The 21218-nt window shown below is 44.4% G+C and overlaps 1 protein-coding gene across 1 annotated transcript in view; it reads left to right on the top strand.

The window, feature by feature from the left end:
• CAD (carbamoyl-phosphate synthetase 2, aspartate transcarbamylase, and dihydroorotase) overlaps positions 1 to 21218 on the top strand; it is a gene marked incomplete in the record, with an annotated part of 2299829 nt that overhangs the window by 1086313 nt on the left and 1192298 nt on the right. Inside the window, 1 exon segment of the mRNA XM_044075466.1 lies at positions 20049 to 20231. Within this exon segment, the coding sequence (XP_043931401.1) occupies positions 20049 to 20231 (183 nt within the window).

Here is a 21218-nt window from a genome sequence, read left to right as displayed (position 1 = left end):
TTCTTGATTGAAGTACTTAATCAAATTATGCTTGGGTCTGATTTTTTTCAGTTGACTGTCACAGAAGATGTTGGCGCAAAGTCCATAAGTGTGATTGCATCCATAAAGATGGCATCCCAAGATTACATTTTAATATGCTGTCTTCTTATGCCTTGCAGTCTAAAGCTAAGGTGAATCTGACATTGTTTCACTTCTAGATGGTTCCCTTTCCCATTGTCCTCTCTTCCCACTTCCTGTTACATGGCTCCATGGAGTCTTCTCTCCACCTGTTTTGTTAGGCCATTGTGTGGGGTGCATGACCATTGTGTGGGGTGCATGACCTTCCTTGTAAATTACTTTTGGAGATCCTTGAAGCAGTTATTTCTTACCCCCACCCCCAATCTTTCTGTTCAGAATGGCCCCTTTACATTCTTGGTAAGGTCTGTTCCCGTTACGGTGTCCACCCTGTCCCATCAGTGCTTTTACTTGGGCATAGCATTTCCTTCTGTCCTATATTGTCTTGGGACACCTTTCTTCTGTACTCGTAGGTTGCAGAAGTAAAGATGACGTCTGTGCCTTGCACCTCATACCTGCTGGGGCTGCATTTTACCACTGGGCCTGCATCCTTGATGTACTTCTATTCCAATGTTGCAGTATTCACTAGTGGGTTTACCCTTCTTCCGATCAGCTTGTCCGGTCAGGTTTCCAAAGCTTTTCCAGTCCCTGATGGTGCATCGGATGTCTGACATGTTGGCAGGTATGTGGACCATAAATTTGACGTGACGTTTGCACGCACTGGGCCTCAATTTTTCAGCCACCAGCTGAATGCCAGGTGTTCCTGCTACTCGCTGATGTCGGATCAGTTTCAAGATAAGTACCCCATTGGGGATTTTCTTCAGTCCTTTTTTGTAGTACTATAGTCTGTTAATGACCGGTAAGAGCAAGTGCAACAGTGATCACCAGATTCCCCATAGACACCCACAACCAGTGTCTTTTTTGTTTGGGCAGGGATCATGATTATAAAAACTGCGCCGTTTCCAAGTTGTTGATCCCTAAGACCCTTAGTCGCCGACTTCAGGCCCTTGACTTGTACCTTGAAAACCAGCGCCTTAGATGGATCACTCTTGGTATGGAAGTCACCCTTGACACCCCATCTGAACCACTCGGGAAGAGCCAAGCCCATGCAGCCATCTGCTTCCACTGGGCCTCCCTCTGCCGATTCTCAGCCTAGCCTGTAGCTTAGCCGAGGAACTGGCGTCTGCCACTTCAGATAAAGCAGGTACCTATCAGGAGGCTGCACAATCCAGAGCAGACAAAACGTCCATGGAGGATATCCCGTCACCTGATTCAGAAGCCACGGAAGAACCAGTAACTAGGATGGGTGCTTCAGACCAGGCTTCCGCTGCTCCTGCTATGACTTCCAGGCCTCCTGCCAGCCAGATGCTGGCTAGGCCCTCCAAGAAAAAGCAAAACACGAGGCATATTCTGTCAACCCCGGAGGCCTTGCCCAACTGGCAGGCCTTCAGCCAGACCCTCTACAATGCCTTCCTGGCCCTTAGGCCTACTGCAGACCTTCCTCCTGCTACTCTACCGCTTCTCAGTCCCAGGCCTCTCCTGCCTGACAGAACGCCTAGCCAACCTGCAGAGGAGGAAATGGCGGACCCCTCAGAGGGTTCCTTGTCCTACTCTTTACGGATTTCTTCCCCTCTGGAGTATGGATCCCCGGAAGAAGCCTCTGCAGAACCTGACTCCCCTGTGGAAGACCTTACCTTCGGCAGCCAATCTTATGAGAGAACATTTTAAATGGGAATGCTCAGACATGTCTGAGACTCAAAAAAGATTCTATGACCTTATCCAGATGGAATCTTCTAACCCGGCTCCTATTCCACCTGTCCAGCCTGCCTTCTTGGATGCTTTTCCTGGAGCATGCTTGAATCCAGATTCCCAGCTTCCTACCCCTAGAAGGGCAGACAGATTATACAGGGTACCTGATGCAGAGAAATTCCTATTCAAGTGCCCTCCGGCAGACCCAGCTACTATTTTTATTTCTACTGATAGGGCACCCACACTTCTCCCTACTACTGTCCTGCTTGCAGATAAAGACAGCAAGGCCATGGAGAGATGGGGAAAGATGATGTACACTTCTGCTACCCTAGCTTTACGACTACAAATTACTAGTTACACATGGCCAAATACTCCTTGGCCTTACTAGACAAAGCCTGGAAAGATCTTAATGATATCCCTGACTGTGCTGCAAAGGCATCCCTGTCTTCCTTGCTCAGGCTCAACTCCAAAGTTAATAAACACTCTCTCAGGTGTGCATGTGATGCAGCTGAGGCCTCTGACAGGTCAGCTGCATCTGCTTCTGTGCTGAGGAGATGCTCTTGGCTGGGTCTATAGCCCCTCCTGGATGACTTCAAGGCCAGGCTCTTGGATGCACCTTTGAATCACTCTGCCCTGTTTGACACCAAGATGGCTGACCTTTTCAAGTCACTACAACAGAAAAGGAAAGCACTCCAAGACCTAAAGCATCTGCTTGTCTCTCCAATCCCAGAATTCCAGAGGAACTACCTGGCCAAGACATAATTCAATTCATAAGAAAGACTTCAAGGCCCTCTGCCCCCTCCAGGTCTAGAAGACCCCACAGGAGACCATCTACTCAGCCTAGGACTCCTCAGGCCACTGCCCAGAGACCTCCCTTTCCAGAAAGGGCAGGCAGTGTCTGATTGCCTCCTCTTTCTTCCCCTACTTTCTCCCACCATACCTCTATCCTCCCATCACTCACTGCCTTCCTGTATGGGCCCTAGTGACATCCAGCAAACAGGTTTTGACAATCCTGAGGGAGGGTTACTTCATGTCTTGGATCTCTCCTCCTCCAAGACTACCTATCCCTCTTCCCCCTCCCCCTTCTTAGAGGTCCCTACTACCAGAGATCCTAAACAGCCTGTTACTCAAAGGCATCATAGAACTAGTCCCCCTCGGCTCGAAGGAAAGGCTTCTATTCCAAAATTTTTCTGGTGCTCGGGAAGGAAAGACCATAGAGACGCATCCTAGATCTTTCCAGTCTCAACCTCTTCTGTTAAGGTCCCCTCCTTCAGTATGATAACACTATCCATTCTCTTTCCCCTCATCTTTCCTCAGGCCTTCATCGTGACCCTGGACATAAAGTAGGCCTATCTGCACATTCCATAAAACCGTCCTTCAGGAAATTCCTCAGATTCAAAGCAGGCTCCTCTCATTTTCACTTCTTTGCCTTGCCTTTTGGACTCTGCACTGCACCAAGGGTATTTACAAAATGCCTAGCCCCAGTCATTGCTTACTGCAGGACAAGGGGTATACAAATTTTCCCATACCTAGACCATCTTCTCATTCAAGCAGCAAACAGACAAACCCTCCTCGCCCACACAAAAGAGCTCCTGCTCTTGCTGCAGTCTCTAGGGTTCTTCATAAACTTCTCCAAATCCCAACTAAGTCCCACACAAGACAATGGTCTTCCTAGGATACAGGATCATGACAGACCTCAGGATGGCCTTCCTCCCAGAGGAAAAAGTGCTTTCCCTGATCCACCACATAGTCTGCACTTGTCATGACTGCAAGGGAATTCCTCAGACTTCTTGGGTACATGGCAGCTACTGTTCCCATGCTACCCCTGGCACATGAGGAAAATGCAGTGTTATGTACGCTCGGTATGGACCCAGCACTCGCACCCCCTCGAGTTCAGGATCCCACTCCTCCCCTGCCTCCACCAAGAAATGAAGTGGTGGCTGGCCCAGGTTGAACAAAACTCAGGCCTTCCTCCACAAGTACCCTCCCCTTCCCAGATCATGCACACAGACTCATCAGATCTGGGTTGGGTGGCGACTCTGGACACAAGAATGGTGCAAGGTTTGTGGACAGACCAGCACAAAACACTGGCACATCAACATCAATGTCTGCCATACTACTTGCCCTGCAGGCCTTCCAGCCTTTCCTCAGACAGGGCATCCTAAAGATCTTCACAGACACCACAGTGATGGGGTACTTGAAAAAGCAAGGAGGGACGGAGTCCTACCTCCTCTGAAGGCTAGCTCTACAGGTATGGGAGCTGGCCGTCTCCCATGGGATCTCCATCCAGGCAGCCTACATCCACAGTGCAATTGTCAGGCAGACTATTTAAGCAGAACCACCTCAGACAGTCATGAATGGATGCTGTCAAGAGATGTATTCCTAGATCTGATCCCCAGGTGGGGTATTCCACAGATAGACCTGTTTGCCTCCTCCACAAACAGGCAACTTCAGAGCTACTGCTTCAGATCTCACAACCCAAAGGCACTAAAAACAGATGCCTTCTTAATTTCTTGGAAGGGGAGATTCCTGTACGCCTTCACCCCCTTCCCTCTGATCCAGAGTCCTACTTAAAATTCAGCAGGACTCCACAAAAATCTTGTTGGTGACTCCCTACTGGCCAAGGCAGCACTTGTTCCCCCTATTTCATCTCTCCAAGAGCAATCACAAGTTACCCCCCCTCAATGGATTACTCACGCAGAATGAGGGGGCACAGATTCACCCACAGTGGTGATCCCTGCACCTCTCCCTGTGTCTGATAGGATTTTGATTCCCTTCAGACACCTGTACAATGAGGACATGCTGTCAGTCCTGCAGGAGACCTGGAAACTCAATGCAAGGAAATCTTATCTATTGAAATGGAGAAGGTTTTTTATCTGGTGTGACAAAAGACAGATTGAGCTGCTGGACACCGACCTCGCTCTGATTCTGTCCTACCTGTGTGAACTCCTGAAGACAGGCTTGTCTTACCCCTTAAAAGCACACCTGTCTGCCATTTCTGCCCGCTTGCCTTTGGAACCTCTGCTACCATCCAGACTTCCAGCCAAGCTATTCCTAAAGTGTGTTACACTTAAGACACCCCAGAAAACTGACCCCTCCTTCCTGGGACCTTAGCTATGTCCTAGAAACACTCACTCTGCCACCCTTCTTATCTGCTTGCAAAGCTGACTTGAAATTTTCCACTTGGAAAACAGTACTACTAGTAGCTCTGACATCAGCCAGGAGTGTCTCGGAGCTCCAAGCTTTTATGGCTACCCCACCCTTCCTAGTTTTTCATATGTACAGGGTCACCTTCAGGATTAATCCCTTCTTTACCCCCAAGGTGGTCAATTACCTTTCCCTCAGTTAGGCTATTCACCTACCCACCTTCTTTCCAAATCCTCAGGGAGACCGTGCGAGTCTTTCACTACCTAGATGTCCACAGGCAACTTCTATTCTACTTGCATAAGACCAACCCTTTACGCAAATCAGACCAGCTGTTTGTTTCCTTCCATCCCAGGGCACAGGGGAAAGCCATGGGGAAAACAAACTATTTCTTCTTGGATTGCTAGGACCATTTCCTTTTAGTACACACACCATGGGAAGACACTGACAGGCAACGTCGGAGCCCATTCCACTAGTGCCATGGCTTCCCCTGGAGCCTTTTTTTAAAGGCCTAGACACCAACTCCATTCTGGAAGCAGCTACCTGGTCCTCTGTGTACACTTTCGCCAGACACTATAAACTGGACCACATCTCCAGGGCCAGGGCAGGATTTACCAGAGCTGTCCTGCACTGGTTCCTGGAATCCTCATACAGACCACCTCCCAGCCAACAGTGAGATTTTGTACTCGCCCACTAGTGAATACTGCAACATTGGAATAGAAGGACATAGGTAAGTTGTGTAAAATCTTACCATAACCATAGATGTCCTTCTCTTCCATGCTGCAGTATTCCTTCCATCCCACCATCCCTCTCTTATCCTTGCACTTGCTCTCCTTGGCTTCTGTACAGGCTATGCCACCAGGACTGGCTCTATCTGGGGCTTCCTTGTTCTGAGGGCTGGTGCACGCAGACGTCACATTTATGGCCAGTATACCTGCCAACACATCAGATGTCCACACCATCAGGGATTGGAAAAGCTTTGGAAACCTGGCTGGACAAGCTGATCGGAAGAAGGGTAAACCCACTTGTTAATACTGCAACATGGAAGAGAAGGAGATCTGTGGTTATGGTAAGATTTTACCCAACTTTCTTTTCTGAAAACAACCCCTGTAGAACAGCAGCTCAGCCAGTGAGAACAGATGTTCATCGTTTTACACTGCTGCAGTCATCACACTTGGGTTAACCCAAGTGTGATGACTGCAGCAGTGTGAAAACTCGAACATCTAAATTTATGGTAGGTACAAAACTGTACTTTAAGCTTCCCCTGTTTGGAACTTGTGGTCAAACCTTGGAGCTGCAAGGTAGTATCACTGACCCCCTGTTCCACAGTGTTCATAGAAGGACGAATGTGAGTTCTTAAACCCTGTACACCTTGAATCAGGAAGTGAAAACCATGACAATTGCACTAAAGCATGGGATTTGTTCTTTTCTTTGAGCAGAATCAGCGACCCAAAAACTGCACACACTAGAAAATTCAAACAAGGTACTTCCAGATGTTTTGGGCACATGGAAAAAAGAAAAGGTAATATTTGCCTTGTTAAAGAAAATGGAAACATTCATTCAAAAGCCTCCAAAAAAACTTCTTGGGCAGTAGTGTAGATGTTATTTTGTGGTTCTATGATCCTTACGTGAATTATCAAAATGCTTCATAAACCTCCATTTGTGGGAGTTTCCGGGTTTTTTGACATTCTCTGATGTCTTACTTGTGTACAAAGACGCATTCCCTCAGTCTTGTATGCAGTGGTTTGGCTGACCATTCAGTGACCCTGTGTCCTATTTGTGGTGACAAATCTCAGTGGCTTTTTAGTGGTAAGGGCTTTCCAGGAGGGTTTGGCATTCTTACCAATGGGGGTAATTTACAGTGGTTTCGCAGAAGTTGTCTTGCACTCCATTGATGATGGTTTTCTCTGCTGCTTTAATTTATGCACATGCAGAGTCATATTCCAGGGTGAGTATAAGGATGTAATCAATTCCTTGGCTGTTAAGACAAAAATAGTCTCCTCACTTGGAACTACTTGTCTGTACTTCCCAAGGAGGTAGTCTTTACTCGATGCAGTAACTGCATCGGTGTATGCACTTATCAGCGATTAGTCTCATGCCTAAAGATAGAACACATTTCAGTGGAACAATCCATAGACTGCCATCAGTCAGTGTTAACTTGACAGCCCTTATCACATTCCTTCAAATACACATTGCCTCTAAAGATAGTTACTCAGACAGAGGGGATGGCTGGGGCCCTTATCCACTGTAAGGAAGGTTTGCGTTTTCCACTGCCTCCAAGGCTTTGCAGGGGTGGTGATTGTATCCCCAATTAGTGACATGCAACACTGGCATTCTGTTCAGCAGATGTGCACTTGGCCTTATGTATTCTTGTCTTCAGACAGCAACAAGTGCAGAGTGCGTAATATCCTTTCTCTAAGTACTCGTACCTTCTTAAATTGTTAGAGCTCTCAATCTATAAAGGATTCTTCAGAGACAAGGAACCATAAAAATACAGGGGATAAAATGGCAGCAAGACTTTGCCAAGGTGAATCAACTGTTTTTAACAAGCTTGCTTTGCTTTCTCTATATTGTAAACTAACTTTGTGTCATAGAACAGTGAAATCCGTATTAAGATCCAGATGTGAGTTTGATTTGCAGCCTAGGTACTGGAGAGGTTGGTAATGGGAGGGAAGAGGCCTGACAGAGCAATGCTTGATGCCTCTTTCAAGGGTGAGGGTTGGTTTTGCATGCTTGGGCTGCACATACCAGCTAGGAAACCCCATTGGAGACGGGAGATAATATGGAGGCATTTGCTGCCAGGAGGAGAGGGCTTTCTGAGAGTTTTACAACATGTGGGCACCTCTTGCTGAGACTTGAATACTTCCCTGAATATCTGAATGCATGTGCATAGGAAAGATCAAGGCTGTAACACTCCTGCAGGAGGACTGCAACACATTTTATTACTTGCTTTTTTCATCAAGAGAAACACATGAGAATAGAGTCTCTTGCCATTTATTGAACAAATGGGTCACTGTAGAATTGTGGTGGAGAGGATTGTTGGTCAAGAAGTTTGACCACAAGAAGAAAGACTTAAAAAACCTAATTTTCTTTATTTTGAAAGGGAAGTCCAAGTTAGTGAAAGAACATTCGATGCAGTCCTGAAACCTCCATGTCCTGTGTGACAGATGTCACTGTTAAAGCCCTACCTCTGTAGCTTGTAAGGTAGCTTGTAAGACAACACTCTTAGTGATACTTCTGTTGTTGAAGAAATACCAAGCAGACCAAAAAATAAGAAAGGTTTGCTGGACAAGATGGCAAACTAGTTCTTTTTTTGTTTTTAATTTCAATTCCTCAACAGAGATTTTGCTCCATACCGACTGCCTGAAGTGTAGCATCTTCTATAAGCCTAAACTTTGCTTTAATTCCCATATACTCTGCTGTTTATAGGCCTGCTGTCAGGGCACCAACTATACTTCATAACTGTTGAAGCAAGAGGACAACAGCTGCCATGGTCTCTCGCACAGAGATGAGCTAAACTTTAGATGGAAGCCCCCCCATATGTACACCCTTACGGAAATGCTGCTTTATTGACCATTGCTTTCAGTGAGTTGCAGCATAAGTGAGTCCCCTCTCTCTGTCTGAGCAGGATGTTATCCAGATATGCCCAAATACCTGCCCTGGTTATCATTTTGGAGTCCAAGTTTCCACTGAGAAACAAGGATCAGCCCACCCACACCAGCACAACACTCCTCTTCTCTAGAAAATATGTGAGCAAGTCCAATGTTTGAGTTCTGTCTCCTCTCATAGCAAGTGCATGACCCATTAAATGAATCTGGATCATTTAGTTTGTAGTCAAGGTCATATTCTGCTACTTTGGAAGTACTGAAAAATTATACAATTACATTTTTTTCAGAAAAGGATACAAGACCTTATTTGTTTGTGTGGTGGTTACTGAAACTTTGTACTTTAAGGAAAAATCCTTGTTTTCTGAGAGTCTTCATTCTACTTTAGAGAAATTGTCAGAATTCCGTTGTGGAATTAGACCCTCTAATAAGGCAGTGAATTAGACAAATTGTGGGAAAATGTGAAATGAGTAGGCTCTGTTTGGGGCTTTCATTGAACTGATGTGACCTCTAGCAGTTGCAAATCATTAGCTGCTGTATCTGTCAAATTGATCAGAATTGTAAAGTTTCTACATGGTTAGGTAACATCATGGTTTTAGTACGCTTCATAGTGTCTTCTTGTGACGGACAGTTCTTTTGAAAGCTGATAACAGTTTCTGGCTTATGTGAAATCTGTGGCAAGCCCCCACCCACTCACCATGCAAAGCTTTTGCCTTTGGACCCCCATACAGAAGAATTTCTGAACTTGCACTACCTTAGTAAGTGTCAGTTTTGGCAGCCTGATCTATTGCTGTAGGTAGACTTGACAAAACAAACTGATAGTGCTGTTCACGTAACTTTACAGACCTCTACAGTTTCCTTACATAGACTCTGTTCTAATATTTATCAGTCACGGTAACTGTAACACTTTTATATTAAAACACTTAACTAAATTGTTCTCAACCCTTCTGACCTTTAACTTTCCCTGTACTTTTTAGCACATCTCCCACACGCTGTTCTTTAATAGTTTCAGTAAAGGGAAACACTCTATGCTGCACTACTTACTGATTGTTTTATTGCAGTAAGTTTGGCAACTGCTATCGGGTCCAGCTAAATTTATACTGTAACCCTTCTTTTCCCTGCTCTTCTTCTCCACCTCTTCCTGTTTATCCTCACTTCCTTCCTCTCTATATCTTCTCCTCTACGTCTTTATCCTTAACAATTGATAACTTCATTCCCCTGTAATCCACACCCCTTCATACCAGCACCTCCCAGTTTACTTCACCCCTTACTCCTTACAATATGCACTTTATTTCACCCTCTCCTATACTCCTTCTCTCCTTCATGCTCCCAATAGAAATTCCATCCTCTTCCCTGCATCTACATCCAAAATTACTCTTTCATCACTCAGCAATCCCACCTTTCTTACCTTCTTAATTTCTAGCCAACATCCACCAGTCCTCCCTTCTCATTCTCCATTAACATGTTTCACATCTCTCTCTCTCTCTGCTACTTTGTCAGCTTTTCTCTTCCCATGCTGAACTGTCTTCCATAAATTTAACCCATCCTCTACCCACCCTCAATGGATCTTGCATAAATCTTACACCATCTCTATCACACCCTATCTATTTAACCCATCTAACCTTTTTCTTCACAAAATCAAATAGACCCCCCCCCCCACACGTCCTCAAAACTAGGCCTAAATACCACACTGCTGGATCTAAATACATGCACTGCTACACACCACCAAAAGTATCTTGCCAAGTGATATTCACCCCAACCCTGGCCCCAACTCCTCTACCTCTCATGACTGTGACTCCCCATACCACCATCCACCTCCCACTCCGTCTTCTACCAAGTGCTTATCCATAAGCTCATTAAATATTCACAGCATTCTCAACAATGTCTGTGAATTCATTCATGGATAGCCCAATACTCACCTGATGTAATTCTCTCTGAAACCTGCCTCAAACCCCATATTACTGGCAGTGAAATACTTCCCCTGAGGTAAAGTATCTTCCGCTCTAACAGGATCCACAAAAAGGAGGCGGGGGTGTAGCCATAATCTATTCTGACCAGCTTAACCTGTCCCCTTTGTCCATGTCACTCCCCAGCTTTCATCCGGATGAACTCCTGATTGTCAGCTGCAAACTTAATCAGAAAAAAACTTCACAATAATTCTGTGGAGTGTTAACACGGACTGGCACACCCTGCCCCCTGACTCACCTAACTTGAGCATCAACCTTCATGGCTTCACACAGCTAGTTTAAACCCCTGCCCACTACAGTAAACCACCCAACTGCATCTGTGTCCTAGACTGGATCTTGGTATCCAATCCAAACTTGTAGTACAGCCCCAAAACACTGCCTGATTTTTATAAGTGACCACCTTCCCACAAGCATACAAAGATACTCCCTCATCAGGTTAAGCAACATAAATACAGAGTGTGCCATAGACTTGCTGACTTTAACCCTGACGAGTTCAACAATGCACTGTCCACCATAAGCTGGTCCCTCCTCTTTAAACTGCTTAGAGGAAGCTGTTCTCAAATGTAACTCCATTTTTCTAGACATTCTGAACACCCTTGCTTCCCTTAGAAAAATCAGAGTGAACTCTCTTTGCACCCTGGCTTTCTCAGTCCACTCGCTCCCTAATGCACAAGAGGAATACTGCTTGGAAGAGATGGCTGTAAACAAAATCCCTACTTCACCTTCAAATCTGTAAAGAATTCTTCAACCTCATAAAAAAACAAGTCAGTAATGATTAAAAAAAAAAATCTAAAACCTCAAACACTCAAGAATCCTAAAAAATTCTGGAACATCATTGACAAGATTATTCATCCAGGTTGTCCCGGTATATCCAACCCCTGCCGTGACCATTCTTCACTGGAAACCTCCACTGCACACTGTACTCTTATTGACTCCTACAATAAACTAACCCAGAGTAGTCATGCTTCCAATCTCAGTACTCCTTACTCTCCCTCAGATCATTAACCTACATGTCCTTCATGGATGCATCTGCAGTCATAACAAATGGGTTGTCCTGTCGTCAAGCAGCCCTTCGGTCGGCCGGATTCCGAAGTCTGGGTCCGGCTTCGGCTGATGTCGCACTTCACCCGACGTCATCTCTGCTGGTCTTCGGGTATAAAGGCATCAGCCGACGCCATTTTCCTCAGTCTTTCTTGCCGCGTGGCGCCCGAAGCAGAAGCTGTTCGCAAGTGCCGGTCGGTCAGATCCAGAGATTACTACTACCGAATACTACTTCGAAGACTTCTAAAAAGCTAAGTACCCCGTTGGGGACTCTTTCTTGCCTCAGCCGATGTCAGAAAAAGTCAATAACTGTTTAACTTGTGGGAAACAAATACCTCATAAAGATTTCCACTCTTACTGTCTGCCTTGCTTAGGCCCAGACCACGACGTAGCAGCCTGTTCGGCCTGCTCTTCCTTCAACCGACGAACGCTCAGGTGTCGGTCGGAGTTTGCTGAACAATTTTTCGGCTCAGACTTTGCTTACATTATGCCGTCGGATCCTCCGACTACCCAAATTGTTAAAAAACGCAGGGAAAAAGACCGACACTCACGGTCCGCGGTTTCGGCCGAAACCACGGTTAAGCAAGCCGCGAGTGTCTTGGTTTCGGCCGAAACCGAGAAAACTGGTCAATCTTCAGCCGAATCCACGGCTACTACTGAGGCTCCTGCTACCTTACCTGAATCGGCCTCAGAAATTTTACCTACAACTGTGGTTTCTAGTGAGTTATCAGACACCATCCCTTTGGATGTTTCTACCCCAGCACGTGGTGCTGCTAGACCCCCTGCAGCCATGTCTATCAAGGCCTTTGCCAGGGCTAAAGCAGCCAAATCTGCTAAGTCAGTGCCTGTTAAACCTCCCTCACACAGGCCCACCTCTAGTTCACAAATGCTCACTCTGGCAGAAGATCTAATATCCTTAATTAGGGGATCCCAATCTCACCCAGACAGGGCCTCTCAGCCCCCAGAAAAGAGACCTAAGACAGAGCCCCTAGAGCCAGTGTCCTCTGATTCTGCGGATGACTCCGACATTACAGAACAGCCAGAGGATCCTTTTTCCACTTATGAAGACTCCGATGCTGAAGAATCCATTCCAGCTGCCACTCCACCAGAGGAATTTTCCTTTGGGGAAACCTTACATGCCATGAGAGAACAATTTCAATGGCAGGGACAAGATTTCTCAGATTCAAGAAAAAGGCTTAGGACTTTTCTGCATTTACCACAACATAGGCCCTTAGCTATACCTCCTGTTTTGCCTGTTGTGGATGATGCATTTAATGATGTCTGCACTGCTCCTGATTCTTTACCTCCAGCCCCTGCCAAACCTGATAGATTTTACAGGGTTCCAGACACTCATCACCACCTCTACAAGGCCCCACTGGCAGACCCCGAAACTATTTCCCAGGGACCTAAGGCAGTAGCCTCGACCACAGCAAAAAACCCTATTCCTTCCGAAAGGGAATCCAGGTCCTTGGACAGATGGGGGAAAAAAGTTTACACCTCTGCTACTCTCTCAGCTAGAGCTTTAAACTGTCAGTTTCACATGATCCAATACCAAGAGTTTATGCTTGATCAGTTAACTAAAAAAGTATCCTCTGATGAATCTATAGATAAGAAATATGTATTAGAAATGGTGAATAACATACAACAGGTTAGTAACCATTCCTTAAAATATGGCTATGATGCACTGGAGGCTTCATTTAGATCAGCCATGACTGGCACAGTGATAAGAAGACATGCATGGTTGAAAGAGCAGGCCTTACTGGGTCATGTTAAAGCTAAGCTATTAGATGCTCCAATGGATAAGGCCAGTTTATTTGGTACACCTGCCCAGCAGGTAATGAAGAAAATGGAAGAAAAGGCAAAATCTGTACAAACAGTTAAAGATTTCTTACAGGTTCAGCCCCCAAGGTTTAGCAGGAACTGGCCTGCCAAAAATTGGTCCTTTCCTGACTCCACAAGATCCCAAAGGGGCAGGAATAGACGCTCCAGAGGCAGAAATCAATCCAGAGGAGGTGCCTACAGAGGACGACAGTGGCAAGGTAATAACAGAGGCACAGACACAACCACTACCACTGCAACAGGACAATCACAGTGACTTGGCTCTAACTCCGCCTACCAAGGAGCAAATAGCAGCACCATTAGGCGGAAAGTTAGCCTTATTTTCGAAAAATTGGCACTATATCACAAAAGACAAGTGGATTTTGCAAACCATAGACCAAGGTTACCGGTTCCACTTCCACACCTTACCAGTAAAAAGAGGAATGCCAAACCTGCCTCCAAATCAGAAAATAGAAGCTCTACAGCAGATAACGGAATTAACAAAGATGAGAGCTGTGGAAAGAGTACCAATAACAGAACAGGGCAAAGGATTCTATTCCAGACTCTTCCTAGTACCAAGAAAAGAAAAAGTTGGAGACCTATTCTCGACCTGTCTATCTTAAACACATATATCATTGTCCCAAAATTCAAAATGCTGACCCTACAGCAACTTCTTCCCATGCTGGGCAAGGAGTGTTGGCTGGTAACTCTAGATCTCAAGGAGGCATACCTGCACGTCCCCATTCGACCAAATTGCAGAAGATACCTCAGATTTCTTGCAGGATCAGAGCATTATCAATTCTCAGCATTGCCCTTTGGCTTATCTACTGCGCCCAGAGTATTCACAAAATGCCTGGCATCAGTAATCGCTCACTGCAGACTACAGGGAATCCAAATTTATCCATACCTGGACGACTGCCTGCTACAAGCGGACAACAAAAGCAAGCTGACAACAGATTTACAAAGGGTCATTTACTTGCTACAAGCCCTGGGATACACAGTCAATTTACAAAAGTCAAGGCTGATACCATCCCAAACAAGAACATTCTTGGGCGCGGAATTGGACACAGTAAAACAAATGGCATTCCTAACTGCAGAAAAACAAAATCAACTCCCTCTTTACTTCTTGGCATGAACAAAACAGAACAAGCTAACAGCAAGAAAAGTTCTGCAGGCCTTGGGCTTCATGGCATCATGCATAATCTTGGTCCCACATGCCAGACTGCATATGAGAAAACTGCAGTGGTACCTAAAGAATTTATGGTCTCAACACAGGCACAGCCTAGAAGCAGAAATACCACTAATCCCATGCCTAAAACAGGAGTTCCTATGGTGGGCTCAAGCATGCCAGTCAAACCCAGGCCTACCCTTTCACAACTTTCGAACAAGTCAAACCATCACAACAGACGCCTCAGACCTAGGATGGGGGGCGCACATGCTGGACAAATGCGTACAAGGATTGTGGACTCAGGACCAGCTGCACCTGCACATAAACCAAAAAGAAATGCTGGCAGTAAAACTGGCAATCCAAAAATTCAGACCATTCCTCAAAGAAGGCCATTTGATGATAAGGACAGACAACACCACAGTCATGTGGTACATCAACAAACAGGGAGGCACTCATTCATACCCCCTATGCAGAATGACTTTGGACCTATGGAATCTGGCACTCAGCTACAACATCCAGTTACAGGCAATATTTGTACCGGGAAAAGAGAACACCCTAGCAGACATGTTAAGCAGAACCACCTCGGATGCTCACGAATGGATGCTACACCCGGACATCTTCAAGACCATCACAAAGAAATGGGGAATGCCACAAATAGATCTATTCGCTTCCCCTCTCAATCACCAGCTCAAAAAATTCTGCACAAGGACATTCCACCCACTTGCATGGAAGGTGGATTCGCTCTCCTTCAGCTGGAAAGGCCTGACAGCATATGCATTTCCACCTCTTCCTTTGATACACAAGGTATTACTGAAAGTCAAAGAGGAACGTCCAAGGATAATCCTGATAGCTCCGAACTGGCCAAGACAACACTGGTACCCATTGCTGAGGAGCATGTCTCAGGAGAAAATGTGGTCAATACCCCTGATGCCTTTGATGTTAACTCAGAACAACTACAGCATCATGCATCCAAACCTAAAAACTTTACAACTGACTGCCTGGAACATCACATAGCAGCAACTAATCCAAATCTTTCCCAAAGGGTTAAAGACATTATCCTTGAAGCCCGCAGACCTTCAACAAGAAGGAACTATGCAGGAAAATGGAAAAGGTTTGTCATTTGGAGTGCTGAAAGAGGAAAAGATGTGTCAAATATAGATATTGCTAACATTCTGGAGTATTTGGCGGAGCTTCTACATACAGGCCTGTCCTATTCCTCCATCAAGATACATGCATCAGCTATTTCAGCAGAATACAGCTTTGATCCACCTGTCTTTTCACATCCTCTACTCAGGCAGTTCCTCAGAGGGATCAAGAATGTAAAACCTCCTAGGAAACCACCATTACCAGCATGGGACTTGAACTTCGTGCTAGAAAAGTTGACACTCCCTCCGTTTGAACCAGCAGCAACAGCAGATCTACAGCACCTGTCATGGAAAACTGCTTTCCTACTGGCAATTACCTCAGCAAGGAGGGTTTCTGAACTACAGGCCTTAATGGCAGTACAACCCTTCCTAATCTTCCATCAAGATAGGGTGTCCATGAGAACTAATCCTACATTTATGCCTAAGGTGGTATCCAGAGTGTCTTTAAACCAGGCAATCCACCTACCTACCTTCTTCCCCAATCCACAAAACAAGAGGGGAAAGAATGCTGCATACCTTGGATGTACATAGACAGCTACGCTACTACCTGGACAGAACCAAAAGTAACAGAAAAACTGACCAGCTTTTTGTAGCCTATGCAACAGGAAGGGAAGGAAAAGCAATTTCCAAACAGACAATCTCCAAATGGATAGGAAATTGCATAAGATTCTGTTACTCCTACCATGGAAAACCAATTCCACAGAACATAAGGCCTCATTCTACAAGGGCTACAGCCACTACCACAGCTTTCTTACGAGGAGTGGCAACCAAGGACATTATTGAGGCGGCTACTTGGACCTCCGTGCATACATTTGCCAAGCATTACAATTTACCTCTGTATTCTAGATCCCGAGCAGGGTTTGCCACTGCTGTACTGCAAGGGATCCTAACCACACCATAATCTCCACTTCCTCCTCCCCTAGTTGGCTATGGTATTCTACCCATTTGTTATGACTGCAGATGCATCCATGAAGGACATAGTACAGTTTTGTACCTACCATAAATGTAGATGTCCGAACTGGATAGCATCTGCAGTCAGGATTACCCTCCCTCCTTCCCCTCTGTGGTACTCCTAGGGTATCTACCCTCCAAATAGCTAGCTGGGGGGGGGGGTCTCTTATGGTGTATTTGTTTGTATATATGTACATACATGCTTATTTTTTGTGTTTGCCTTCTTTTTGGAAACATTGGCATTTAGCCTTCCAAGAGGGCAACTGGCATCTGGGGCAAGAAACACTGAGGAAAATGGCGTCGGCTGATGCCTTTATACCCGAAGACCAGCAGAGATGATGTCGGGTGAAGTGCGACATCAGCCGAAGCCGGACCCAGACTTTGGAATCCGGCCGACCGAAGGGCTGCCTGACGACAGGACAACCCATTTGTTATGACTGCAGATGCTATCCAGTTCGGACATCTACATTTATGGTAGGTACAAAACTGTACTTTTTCACACGTACCCATCCCCACTACCTACATATAAAATCATTGCTAAAACTGAAGCCTTGATCTCCCTCAGCAGGTAATGTACCACTGTCTTCCAAAAGCTATGTCTGCTCTTTTCCCTACCCCATCTCTCTTCTTATCAACAGATCTGTCCAAGAATTTACAGTCCTCTCTATTTGGAAAACAGTTTTACACTATACCTATTCACAAAGGACACTCCACTGCCTCTCAAATTACAGGCTCATAACCATCCTGTCCCCCTCTCTAAAATTTTCACAAAAATGTGTACACAAACAGCTCCTTGATTGCCTTCTACAAGAAAATCTTCTCACTTGTACCCAGCATGCCTTCCACCCTAATCACAGCACTACTTCTGCTGTGATCTCCTTCACTCATTCTATCTTTCAAGCCAGAGACAACAGTAAGCTAGTATCTTGCCTTTTTCTGGACCTATCCAAAGCCTTTGATACTGTCTGTCATTCCAAGCTACTCACTAAAATGGCTGAACTTGGTCTTTCAAACCCAACATTCAAATGGCTCTCAAGCTATTTTTCTGACAGACAGCAGTCTGTCATATGGCTTTCTTCCTTCTCCCACTTCCTGTCAGTATTGGAGGTTCCATTCTTGGACCACAACTATTCAACGTCTTCACTGTCTTCATACTGCCTGTTCATAGTCCTCCCTTATACAATATGTTGATGACTCCACTATAATATGCATTTCAGACACTCTCTCACACCTCCTCACTTTAACCCAAAACTCACATAATTCTGTTGAAAGATGGCTAACTGGCAGTCAACGTGTACTTAATCCCAGAAAAAACTAAACTTCTCTTATTTCTGCCAAAATCACTCTCATCTCCAATCTTTCACTGTCTCATTCCATGACAACACTGTAATAAATGTAAGAACGCATACCAAGCTCTTGGGTGTTCTTGATGAGCAACTATAATGTGATCTACATGTTCAAAATTGCATAAAGACACACCAAAAACTTGGCCTACTCTATAGAAATAAAAATCCTCACCAAGGACTATAGACTTTCCCTTGCATATGCTTGGCTTCCTATCTACTGATCCCTCTCCATTCTTAAATTCCTTTCTAAAGTCTAAACTCAAACTATCTTATAATAAAGTAGCTAGATTTGCAGCAAATCATCTCTACAATTCAAACCATTGCCTTGCACTCATACCCCTAAACTGGCTCCTGCCATCTCACCCTCCTAATCCTGCTCTCTGGAGATCTGATCAGTTTCTCTTGGAAATCTGCAAGCCCAAAAGGACCATTGGCCATCACCTATACAGCTATTGTATTGCCTTTGCCTGGAACAAACTTCCTCTAACTATCAGAAGTAAATCCAATACCCTCCGCTTCAAAAAGGCATTGATTAATTAACTCAGGGCTCTGCTACTGCCAAAACCCAATATAACTTCTGTCATCCCCTGCACTCTTCCCTCTCTTCTCACTGTTCTGCTTATAATTCACTGTGTGGTCTCCCCATTACATCCCCACATCTTTCTTCCTAATGCCCTACCTTACTCTGTTCCCACACCTCCTTCACTACACTTGCCTATTACTCTCACCCATTCCCCATGTACATGAAGCGAATTAGTGGATGCTTTAAATCCCCGATTTTTCTAACCCTCATGCCCATCTTTGACTACATCCTCCTTAGTACCATAGGAAATACTTGCATCTATTCTCTGCTGTCCTATCCTCCTTATACCTACCTCTTTAATCAGTAGTATTTTATTTCCTATTTTCTTTTCTTTAGGGCTTGCAGATTGTATTTTTGTACTGTATTTAGCGATTCTTTATGTATCTGTAGCTGCTACTGTATTTCTCCAATACTACTTTATATAATTGCTTGCATATTGATTCATTGTGTACTCTGAGATGTTTTATGTTTAGGTCCTCCTGTACTCGGTGTCTGTCATGTATTTGAAATTTTCTGTGCTTTGTTGCTTGTAATTTAACAGTTCTGTGTGGAGCTTTTCTCCCCAGGCCTCTGCTGAAAAAGGGCACATTCTCAGTCGGATAGACCTGGTCCACAAATGTCAAAATATAAGTAAATAATTCCATTAAAATTGGAGAATACAGAGTAGATACTGAGATGAGTACAGTGCTCTGTTTTCTATTCCTACTTTGAAAGTATTTTACGAATGGCATGGTTTGTGATATAGTTCAAGCATTGTTACACTGAAGGTTGTGCCACAATGGAACATTTCATTGGGGTAATCTGCATTTGTGCAGTCTCTGAGCATCTGAGATCTCCGGGGAGCGGCTGGAGGGGGGTGGTAATAGGTATTGATGCGTACTGTTTTCAGTGTTTTTCTGGGCACAGTATAGAGCTGTAGGAGTGCAAGCTTTGAATGGCATAATTGACCATCAAGGGATTATACGATGCCGATTTGCACTTGATGCCTATTTATACTTAACATTCACTTCATTCCTTTTCTGTTGCTGGTTCACACTAAGCATTGCTGGTATGATGGAGTCTGGATAGGCCTTACTGGCAAAACCTTTGAGTAGTCTAAGCTGAAATACTTGAAGATGTACTTTTTAAGGTAGTTAATACTGCACAACTGCCCATAGCTTATTGGCTGTTTCGCATAACTGCAAGTGTTGTTATTTGTTAGTCATGTTCCATTTTCTTCCCATCAATGGACTCCACAGTTACGACATATGAAAGTCTCTAACACATTGCGTTAGAATGAATCCCCTTAGAAAAATATTTTAAGCATTTTTTGAATTAAAACTGTTTTTTTTAATATTAATTTTACTCAGTTTAGTTGCTTCTTTAAATATGGTCTTTAGTTTTTGATTGAAAATCTGAATGTTTGTGAAGACCTGCATCGTTTTGTAGGTGCTCCTTTATTGAAAATATCTGTTTTAATAATGAAATTATTTTTTAGTCTGTGAAGCAGTTTTGCAACAATGTTGGCTATCCGTGTGTAGTTCGTCCATCCTATGTTCTTAGTGGGGCTGCAATGAATGTGGCGTACTCGGACACTGACTTGCAGAAATTCCTCAGTAGTGCTGTTGCTCTCTCCAAAGAACATCCAGTTGTTATCTCTAAGTTCATACAAGAAGCAAAGGTAAGGCAACTTTCATTTTTTTTCTTGACTGACTTATGTTGTATTTGTATAATAGGCTGTGTGCCATATTTAGAGCTCACTTATTCAGCTGACAAAGTATCCTGTAAATAAGTCATTAGAGAATAGAGAACTGTGGAACATTGTCTTCAGCCATTGCAGTTTTGTTGAAGAGCTAAATAAAGTAACTGTAAACAGCTATAACAGTAAAGGGGAACATGGATAATACCAATAGATTAGCAATGACTGCTGCCGGCATCTGAAGATGAGCTGCAGTCTGTCCAAGATAAAGTATGTTAGTTGATCATCCTTACTGAAGGGACTGAGTGGCTAATGACCTGCCTTTTTCTACTCCTTGTGGGTACAAGTTATTGCAGTTTCCTGTCCAGTGTCTGGAGGGATCACTCTAGGCAAACAGCAGTCGATGGATGGTACATACTGGCATTTATACTGCATCGTCCAAGTTGGAATGTTGAAACTTAGGGTGGAAGGCAGCTGAATCAGATATCCAGCCTGACTTTCAGAGCTGAACCCCCTTCCACTGTGGTGAGGCTGATGTTGCTTTCCCTCTGTTGTCAAGCATGTGGTATGTAGGTGACTTCTACCCTACTGTCTTTTTCTTGCTGTGTTACATGTTTGCAAACAGGCGAGTGTGCCACATTCTGACGGTTATAGAACAACTCTGGCCCCAACAAAAATATTCACCGACTGAAATGAAACCAGCAGAAAAATAAAATCTCTTTATTTCTCTCTAGCGCTTCGGTGTTTCCACCTTCAAGGAATATCAAACATTCAAAATGCATGTTCTTATATAGAACTTCTAATTGAAGATACACACCCCTTAATTACAAAATTATATAATTATTTAATAAAATCCCATCTTAAAGTAAACATTTCCAATTCGTCTCATTATTAAGCCCTGTGGGTGTCATAGTTTTATACTTTAAAATAAAAATGCTTTCTTTATACAATAACTTTTGTTTCAACACA

This window comes from Protopterus annectens, chromosome 6.part1, assembly GCF_019279795.1.
Source record: "Protopterus annectens isolate FY-2018-M chromosome 6.part1, PAN1.0, whole genome shotgun sequence".
In the NCBI taxonomy this organism is placed as follows: Eukaryota; Metazoa; Chordata; order Ceratodontiformes; family Protopteridae; genus Protopterus; species Protopterus annectens.
The sequence above is the reverse complement of the archived record's forward strand: the minus strand, read 5'-3'. Positions and strand labels throughout refer to the sequence as shown.